Source organism: Nicotiana attenuata, chromosome 1, assembly GCF_001879085.1.
Source record: "Nicotiana attenuata strain UT chromosome 1, NIATTr2, whole genome shotgun sequence".
In the NCBI taxonomy this organism is placed as follows: Eukaryota; Viridiplantae; Streptophyta; class Magnoliopsida; order Solanales; family Solanaceae; genus Nicotiana; species Nicotiana attenuata.
Window position 1 is genome coordinate 64,695,455 of NC_031989.1, and position 9,912 is coordinate 64,705,366.

Here is a 9,912-nt window from a genome sequence, read left to right on the forward strand (position 1 = left end):
TATTTTTTTTAAAGAACCAGTTTATGTTTATTTAGACAAAGGAAAATACAAAAACTAGAGGGAAACTAGATCAATACCTCTACATATCAAAGTTGAGAAAAGATAGCATATTTTCGATTCATTTTACATTTAAACATATTAAATTAGCAAATATAGGCGTGTGATTCTTTATTAACATTTGGTTGTTTGCAAAAACTATTAAAAATTTAAAATTTATCAATTTCGGTTGATAAGTTACCTTCTTTTACTTGTCTTACCACTTTCCATCTTAAACTTACCAAAACAGTTCAGGAAAATATCATTTCTGAACCTAAGCGATTTCAGTCAGCATATATAAACTTCCATGCACATTTTTGTATCCATAATATTAACACCACCATAATATTCTTTTTTTCTTTTTTTTCCACATTGTAAACCAAAACATGATATGAGCCAACTATAGCGATAAGAAAACCTACACATTTTGTCAATCTTACATGGCTACAAGAAAAGTTATTGATGGAGCCGAGCTTATTCAACTGTACACCCCCACATCTAACCCATACAAAAATACTGTAAATAGTAACAAAAATGTTGTAATATCAGCAATGAGTCACTGACTTTTCCGCCCATTCAATCCACGCAGAATGAATATAGACGATTCATATCAATCCCAACTACTTTGTGATCTTAAAGCGGAGCTGATTGATATATATTAATCATCATCCCTCCCCATCTGACTATACGATAAACCACTAGCGCGCCTTTGCTCATCATGTAAGCAGTAGCACCTGTTTTTAACAGTTATTCTGCAGTTGAGAAATAACTGACCTGTTGTTTTAAGTGAATCACTCCTTGGATGCAGCCAAATCAAGGATCCTCTTTGTATATACTATATAGTAACCAATATCACATATGCTAATTGAGCTGGACGCACGAGCAAAAATATCCAAGGAAGCTTGTTAATAAGTTGATTATACCTTCTCTCTTGTATGATAGTTTTTGCAGTTTCACCTGGATAAGTCTCGAATCAAGTTAGCAGAAATCACTTACAATTTATTACGAAAAAAGAAACTTGTATATATACTTAACTTACATTACCTTTTGCGTTTGCTCTTCGAAGTAGTAGAAGAGGAAGGATTGCTGTGCCAGTTCCTTTTTCTTTGGTTGATGAACCAATTATTTATCTGCTTTAGTTGAAGGCCTGTTTCTTGTACCAGTTTAGCTTTATCTTCCTCCTGCAAGTGTACAAATTAACCACAAAAGAAAGTAGAAGGTTATAAGTACAGCAAGAGCATAATTGCAACAAGCAGTGCGTACAAAGTTATGCCAATAGACTAATTATTCAAACTTCTCACACCAAGTTGACCTTATCAACTCATTTTCCTTTTGGATCTACCAAGTGAAAGCCACTAGATGCGTTACAGATTACTCTTCGTTGACGAAATACTTAGCAGCTTAATTTCTCTTGAAAGATCACAGCACAAAAAAATGTATTTCCAGACTTTACCTTATAAACTAAGGCTACAGTTTCTGTGAATTAAACTTTCCTGTGATTTCTGTACTTCTACAAGTGCAAAATGTACAAAAGGATGCCATCTGGTCTTATAGGTGAAGAAAATCAGAATGGAAGATTGATAATTAAGAACTTACAGTGGGGTATGGCCACTTCGCATGTGATTGCCACCAAGCTTTCAAGACAGAGGTAGTATCGCCCGGGAGTTTTCCTGCCCTTCTCTTTCGCAGAATTTCCTCCCTAATATCCACAAGTTTTTCCTTGTAACCCTATTTATGAAGAGAGGAGAAGGAGGCCGATGAGTTGAACAAAGTTTGATAAAACAATAGGGGCCAGAATAGCTCAAAAAATATCATAGCAAAACTCTACCTGTTTCAGCTCATGCTTTAGCTCCTGCCTCACACGCTCCATCAATGACCTCTCACTCTCTGTTGGAAGACCAAAGCCCATGCCATCATGAGCGTCTAAACTTCCATCAAACAAATTGGCTTCACTATCCACCTGGTCATCTTCATCATCAGACATTGTAGCACCTGTACCTTCTCCTGGAGAAACTCCTGCATAAGCAGAATGAAGAACGAATATTAACTTCAGTTCATGACTAAAAATTACACAGTTCATTGTCAAAAATTCAAACATTCTTTATCAAGGTATCAAAGTCAGGTCAGCCCGAAAAGTCTAGGGGAAAAGATAAAAATAAAAGAGATAATAGTCAGGGTAAGGTTAAGAGGAAGTAATTTCAAACTTTCAACATCACAGGAAGATCAAAGACCTCTCTTCTATCAGATAACGAAAAAAGAAAATAAAACAAGAAGAAATGTGTGAAATGTTAATAAGTTAGATGCCATGCAGAAGTCCTAAGGTTAAGAATTGTTTATGGTCATTGAGAAAAGGGGAAGTGCATTCTACCATACTGAATAAGGAAACACATTAAGGTCATATTTTCTGCCGTTTATGAGTTTTCGTCAATTTGATCTTGTTCGGGCTTGGAAAAGCTTCCTTTTTCAATTCCAGAAGTTACGGAGCCTATGTAGAAGAAGCCGTAGCTCCCTTCTTTTTTTGGGGGGGTGTGAAGCAGTGTCAAACCAAAATACCCAACAAGCATTAGCTCTCCCTGAAAAGGAGGTGATCCAGCCGCACCTTCCAGTACGACTACCTTGTTACGACTTCTCAAAGTTTATGTTTTTATGTGATCTCAGCATCAAAAAGAAAGTCTGACCCATTCTTTATAGTCGTTACGAAAGCTCCCGAAGAGAAAGAGGTCTTTGCTGCTTGACTGCGTGAACCAGGTCCAGGTCTTGCATTTGGCATTCCCGCTGTTGACGTCCCATCAAGTTAGCTAGTTAAGGGTGAAAGGGATGGTGCAAATACATTCCGTGCTTTTAACCCTACTCAGGCCGAAGAAACTTATTCAATGGGAACCGCTAACCGCTTTTGGTCCCAAATATTTGGGGTTCCTCAAGCGACAAAGAAGTATCAACAAATTGGAGTAAAAAGTAATGTCTTTCAAAGAAAGAAGTCCAATTTACTATAGATAATAAATTACTTTCCTTTTTTTTCTTCCTCAACTGTGTGACTGGAATGAGAAAATTTACATATTAAGTAGTCTTTTTTGAAGCTTAAAACATCAAATAAAAAATTCCTTCAAATTGTACGTGATAATATTCAGAGAGAAGACTCGAACTCAATAGTTTACCTCAACGTGATGATCGTTTGCTACTATATTTTCATGCTTGCGATTTCCGAAACCAACCACAGAGGTTAGAACTGTCTAGTTTGATACTTCTAGCAGAGTAGACACATATATGTCAAAGAACTTACCCAACTCAATGAATAAAGAGTGGCAAAAGTTTCTGCCACTGAAAATCAATTGTTAAAATTTGAAGAAATGACATGAAATTATATCCTACAGTTTTTCTGTTCTAAAAAGGCACGTAAAAAATGATAATCGAGAATGCAAGGTCAAAAATATGAAGTAGGTTCACATACTGCTTTTCCTTACCCCCAACCCTTCTCAACTTCTAACAGAGGTAAAAGGCAGACTGAACTTACATGCAATATATGTTCACTCTCCAAACACATATTGAGCAAATATTAAATCGACAACAGTAAATCACAATAGGCATATGTAAATAGTAACCATGAAAATGCCCCAAAATGAATAATGGATGCTTACCAGTTAAGCTTTGCAATGACTGCTCAATCTCCCAGCAAGCCATGACTGCTTCCATTGCATGGACACGAACATGTTGTTGTAGTTGTTCTTTAAAGGAACAAAGCAACAGGACGTAATGTGTCTACAAAACAAAATGAGAGTAAAAGTAAGCTCTAGCACCGAGCTATTTTCAGATTTGGTTTATAATAAAAGATATTGCCCTGAGAGCAAGATGCAGCTAGTGTAAACGTCAAGGGAATATTCGCATGAAAGTTATTATTTTGTTTCTTTTTATTTCAATCATTAGAAGAATAACACAAGCTCCAGACACTCAGGCTGAACTCTTTACTCCATATAAAAAGGTGTTGCTCGGCCAGAAAGATTATAAATTTCATTTGTTAATTGATTCTGCTCTGCCCTAACGTTTCCACACTTAGACTAGGATATAGAAACCTAGGATATGCTGATTTCGCGGAGACCCTAAACCTAAAGAACTAAATTTCCTAATAAGCAACCGAACCACATCTAGATTTCCAAAAGCTTATATTTTTAGGCATTGAAGACCACCGTGAAAATTATGTCCTGACCTGGCCAAAAAGAAGGCTACTCTTTTAGGTGATAAATTGCACTGTTTTCTTAAACAGGGAAGGCAGTCATCTTCCGGACATCTCTGTCTATTAAAGATCAGAATTGATATCTTTTGCTCTATGTACCACGTCACTGATGGCCAGAAGGCAAATAAATTATTTGTTGTTGAACATTTATATCAACATTTAAGTGGATGCAGTACGAGGATCCACAATGCTGGTTTTGTCAGTTACATAAACAGTGCCAAGAATAAAATGCTACCACAGGAGTTATTTCTATAAATTAGTAGTAGATATAACTTGGCACCAAATAAGTTAAAAACAACCCAATATCTTCGGTCAAATATAAATAAGCTTAAAAGGTATGCTTTTTCATATTGCTCTCCTTCCCATGAGAGCCTGACCCTGAATTAAAGCAAACATTATCCACTTTGCCAGGGAAGAGAGAGGAAGAGAAACAAAGGAAACAATGAAATTGGAAGAAACAAGCACTAGAATTTAATCAAGAAAACCACCAGATGTAATCTAATTAAAACCCAAATTAATCTGCATTACCAGATTTCCTCATTTAAGTTAACAAAGAGACTCCAACACAACATTCCAGAAAACAAATACATCTACATAGCTAAGCAGAAATAAGTCATAAGATACTAATCTATCCACTTTCCTGATCAGGAAAAACAAAAAACATATGTTCAGCTTTGGCTTTGTGTTTCATATCAATATCAATATTGCATAGTCCTGTCAAATAATTATTACATTAGTTTCCCATATGACTGCAACAGCGTTTTTTTGTGCTAGCAGCAAGCAGTGAATGACCAATAGTATTTTATTATTCTTGAAAACGGAGATGCTGCAGTCAAATCCATTGATTAAGTAGGTTATAATTCTCATATGGAGCATGCAAGGAAACCTTTCACGCTGAAGCTTAACATCTGATCTTGTTTTGATCAACCTTCGGATGAGTTAAAGAAATTACCTAATTAGAAGCCTCTTAATGAGAATAAAGTACAAATAGAGAATATTTACTTCTTCCATTAGCATTAGGGCATATCGATCAGAAGCTCTACAGGTAGCAGCCTGCAATAATTACTGACTATATCCACTTAAGCTGAATTAAGTTCTCTCAAAAATTTTGCTTATATACATCGTCGAATTGTTAACATATTACTTGAGATTCCTGCAGTTGGATGAAGCAGGTGCCTCATTTGTTTTCTGTTTCTAGAAAACTGGACACCTACTTTTATCCCTAGTAATTCCAAAAAGAAATTCCAACCTCTTCTGAAAAAGAAAACTAGGAGCCACAGTAAATGATCCCATGCCATTGTCTTTAATTATGTAAATACAAAAAACAGGTGACAAGTCTTTTAAGACTAGACATTTTATTCAGTCAGTCTTACTATTTAGAGTACAATATGAGCTAAGACTTTGTTAGTATTTACTACTATTACATCTGCAACCAACCAGTGATTGAAAATAATGAAGCAGTTGCAAGGACAGCAAAGATAATTACTGCTAGTACTAGTTTACCTTTGAATTTGGAACTCTTTCCCTGTGATATCAAACCCAGCCTATATGTTCATCAAAATAGCTCCTCATTTCAGAATTTTAAAATATCAACTCATAAATACTACACAGCAGCATGATTTCTTGACTTCAAGTTTGAACTTAGAACCATTGTTTGAATTTCATTTTCCAGCACCGTTAAAAGAGCAGCCCGGTGCAACAAGCCCCCGCTATGCGCAGGGTCCAGGGAAGGGCCGGACCACAAGGGTCTATGTACGCAGCCTTTCCTGTATTTCTGCAAGAGGCTGTTTCCACGGCTCGAACCGGTGACCTCACATCGCAACAATTTTACCGGTTAAATTTAGATTTTTTTTTTTTAAAAAAAAAAAAAACTTTAGCTAACAAATTTTGAAAAACCAACTGGGAGATGGGGTAAAAACATTAAAGTTAGACAGAAGAGATCTGACAAGTCTCAGAAATCCTAATTCAATAAAATACAAGAAGCAAGAAGAAACAAATCTGAAAGAGCAATAAAACACCAAGAAACAAACTTTTCAGATTCAATTGTGATGAGTTATTCAGAAAAAAGTAAAATTTGAAACCTAATTCTTATAAAGAAACAAGAGTCTATCACTGCAAATACAAATAAAAGATTCTACTGCAATTGCATATGTGTTAAAATAGAAGAAAGAAGAGCTTACCAAAAACTGATCAAGTTCCTTATCATCACCAATATTTTGTCCAAGGCTGGAATATTTCGCTACTACTTGCTGTGATTGTGCCAGCTGTGCATCAATTCTCGGCAACTGATCCACAGGCGTCGCTATTCGCAAGCACGCCACGTGTGCTGATAACAACTGCTCAAACAAGGGATGTGCTAAAATTTCAGCTTTATACCCCGCATTTTGCCAATTGAGAATTCCGTCGGTCCCGCCGCCGCCGCCACCGACGACTTCACTGTCAGTTAACTGACCGCCGGCGTTGTTGTTCCCGTTATCGTTGTTATTATTCCCGTCGTCGTTCTTCAAATCCGCGGCGGCCATTACGGCTGATGAATTATTGGATGTCTTGACATCGCTTACGTTCCTCTGTAAAATCGACCTCGATAGCCACTGATTTGAGGCTTGTGAAGCTGCCGCCGACAACTCCGAGTTTGAGTGCAAATTGAGGAAATTCTCACCGGCACCACGACCACCGGTACCGGTATAATGACTTTCCTGTCGGAGGATTGCGCTGTTGAGCCACGTCGGCGGCTGCTGGTGGTCCAGCGGTTTAACGTCCGGCGAGGACTGAGCTAGCTGTTCCGGTAATATACTCCGTAAAACTGCTGAATTTTCATCAGAGAAATGGTGCATATCCATTTCTTGTGACATATGACTTGGATTATACGCCATTATCAACTTTTATCGAAACCCAACCTCTACTCACACCATTTCACAAATCACAACGATGTTGACATCTGTATATATAAACAACTAAACCAACTCTACTAGTAACAAATTGTTCACTGTATGGTTTCAGAAATTGATCTAACAATCCTATTCCACAAATATATGATTGAAATTTGAGGTCTTGTACAGGTCTGCAGTTTTAGAAAGTGCAACGACTAAATAGGTTATAGGTACCCTATTTATTTCGAGACGAAAATAAACAGAATACGAATTGGACTACACGTTAAGTAGAATAATCAGAAACCTAAGTACAGGATTCAGGAAAAACAATATACTGTACTGATTATCAGGATCATATAAAGGCTGCTGGTCGAGAAAGAAAAGGCAGAAGAAGAAGAAAACTCAATATTGAAGAAAGCAAGTATTTATAGAGTGTGAATAATATATATGTAAATGGAGTTTTTTGAGCAATGGGCAGAAGAAAGAGGGAAAGAGAAAGATGGAGATAAAAAAGGAAGCTTCGGTGTGAATATATGTCTGTGGTTATGTGTATTATGTATTGTTATATACTTGTGCACATATAGGGGACCAGAACAGATGAATGTACTGTCAACAGGAAGAAGGTGGGGTTCACCGGAAAAGATGTCGGAGGTTGATTTCCGGTGAACGGAAAAAAGGTCGGAAAATTGGTGATGGGAATTCAGTAGTGGTACCTAAATCTTGGGAAAGAGGTTTGTGATTTTAAGCGTGGACTAAAGTGGTTGGTTTAGTCGTTGGATGAATAGAATACACGGCTCTTGATTTGTTTACGTGGCATGATTGTCGTTTAGGAGTATGGCCCTCTCATTTGATTTTAATTATTTTTATTATTTTATTGTTGCATAAAGGCGTGCTTCGCACGTGTGCTTTATTTAATTTTCCCCTTTTTTGGGCGTTAGATAGAGAACATTTCTAATTATTAAGAATAATAATTGGAAGTAGACTCATTAATTATTAAAACATATTAATAGTAATAATTTTTTATTGAGTAAGTAGTTTATTTGATAAAATTTTATTAATTAAGCATGATGACGTGGTGAAAAATCATATTCTTTTATTGAAGTAATTCACTGTTTAATTTCACTTAAATATAAGAAGATGGACTGGATCATTATAATTGATTCTTTAAGTCGACGATTTAAAAAATGTTATCCTAATAATGTAATTTATACTAAAATTGCAAACCTGTAATAACACGCTTACCATTCACTATCAAAGTCATATTTTTCTTGGAAACGCACTTAAATTATGTTATAATATATGTCCTCTATAACAACACTTCATTATAGCAGCCAAAAAAAGAAAAAAAAATATAAATATTGTTTGGCTCAAAAGTTAACGATATACTTTGTAAGCGATAAAACAATCAAAAATAGAAAAGGGGTAAATCGTAATCAAATATAATAAGCCTAGAGATGCAAAGATGATAATAGTGTTGTAGATCTAATATTGCAAAGTGACAATGTTTACCAATAAGATATTTTCGTTAGAAGTAGAGATATAGAGAGAGAAAGCCAGAAAAATGAGAGAGTTGTATTAGATCAGATCCCCTTTTTACAATGTGGAGGTCTCCTTTATATAATAGGAGACATTCCTCGAAAGAATCAAAAAGTTACAAAGATAGGTAACGTCTCCCTAGTGTAGACGCTGAGTTCTAAACGATGTCGCTTTTGTCCTCACGGCCGAGTCGTACCCGCTACGTTGGTCGGCGTACACTCATTGGGCGTACCCACTGGCGTAGAGATACTGAGGGTCAAATTTGACCCTATACAGTTAGTCCCTCCGCTCGTTGGAGACGCGTTCGGTGGGCGTCTTCGACGGGCGGAAATGTGAACCTCGGCTTAGGAGAATTTGACCTCGACCAGGGGCGATATGAATGAAGTGAAATATATGACGTTGTTGAGCCGCTGACGCGTGACTTCCTTTTTGGAATGATGTCATCGCCTATATGCATCATCATTATATTTGCCCCCGAGGCGGTTCAGACGATGAAGTGACGTTTTGGTTTCCGGCGCACGTTTTGAATCATGACCCTTCGATTCCTGTGCAACTTATCCTTATAAGTATGAGAGAGGTTTGATCTGATTCCACTTTCAAGCCTCTGAAAAGTATTTTCTGATACACTCCTTTGCCTTTCTTTCCTGTAACCGTTATTTCGTGAGGGACTCTCCCACTTCTGTTGAAACCGAACTTCCTATCGCCAGTGCTTCGTTTCTCAAGTAGTATAATCATGACAAAACGCGGACAGAATAATAAAAAGGCCAAAGATAATGCCCCGTCTAGGGTTCCGCCATCTTCCGGTGGTGAAGGGGAAAAGGCGGAGAAGGCCCTTGTTCCTCTCAGCGTAGACAATGTCCTTCCGAAGGAGACGCACGTTCGCAGGGATTTTCCAACTAAAAGCCCTGATCTTCCCTGGGAGCATAGCGTTTTACTACAATCCCATTTAGACGATCTGCGAGAGACGCACCATATTCCGGACCACGTGGAAATGGTTCCGGCCGGGACGGATTATGCCAATGTGCACCGGCCTGGATATTGCACCTTCTATGAGTACCCGTTCTTGATCGGTTACGACCTTCCAGTCTACCCTCTGGTGGAGGAGCTTTGCCGTTTTTACAATGTGTGTCCGGCCCAGCTCACTCCCTATACTTTGAAGGTGTGCCGTATCATGACCACTTATGCGGCCAGGGCCGGGTGCAGCGTCTCGGTCCACCACCTCTTACAGTTGTTCAGCGCTGG

The 9,912-nt window shown here is 37.6% G+C and overlaps 1 protein-coding gene across 2 annotated transcripts; it reads right to left on the reverse strand.

The window, feature by feature from the left end:
• LOC109227768 (homeobox protein knotted-1-like 3) lies at nucleotides 333–7,890 on the reverse strand. 2 transcript variants are annotated; one of them, XM_019392969.1, is made up of 6 exons: nucleotides 6,445–7,137; nucleotides 3,672–3,792; nucleotides 1,865–2,052; nucleotides 1,633–1,764; nucleotides 1,076–1,217; nucleotides 333–993 (listed from the first exon to the last, which is right to left on the reverse strand). In XM_019392969.1, the coding sequence occupies exons 1-5, from the start codon at nucleotides 7,135–7,137 to the stop codon at nucleotides 1,077–1,079; spliced, it is 1,275 nt and encodes a 424-aa protein (XP_019248514.1). In that variant the 3' UTR covers nucleotides 333–993; nucleotide 1,076. The 2 variants fall into 2 exon arrangements, with proteins under 2 accessions (XP_019248514.1, XP_019248511.1); XM_019392966.1 differs by having other exon boundaries at nucleotides 429–993; nucleotides 1,081–1,217; nucleotides 6,445–7,890.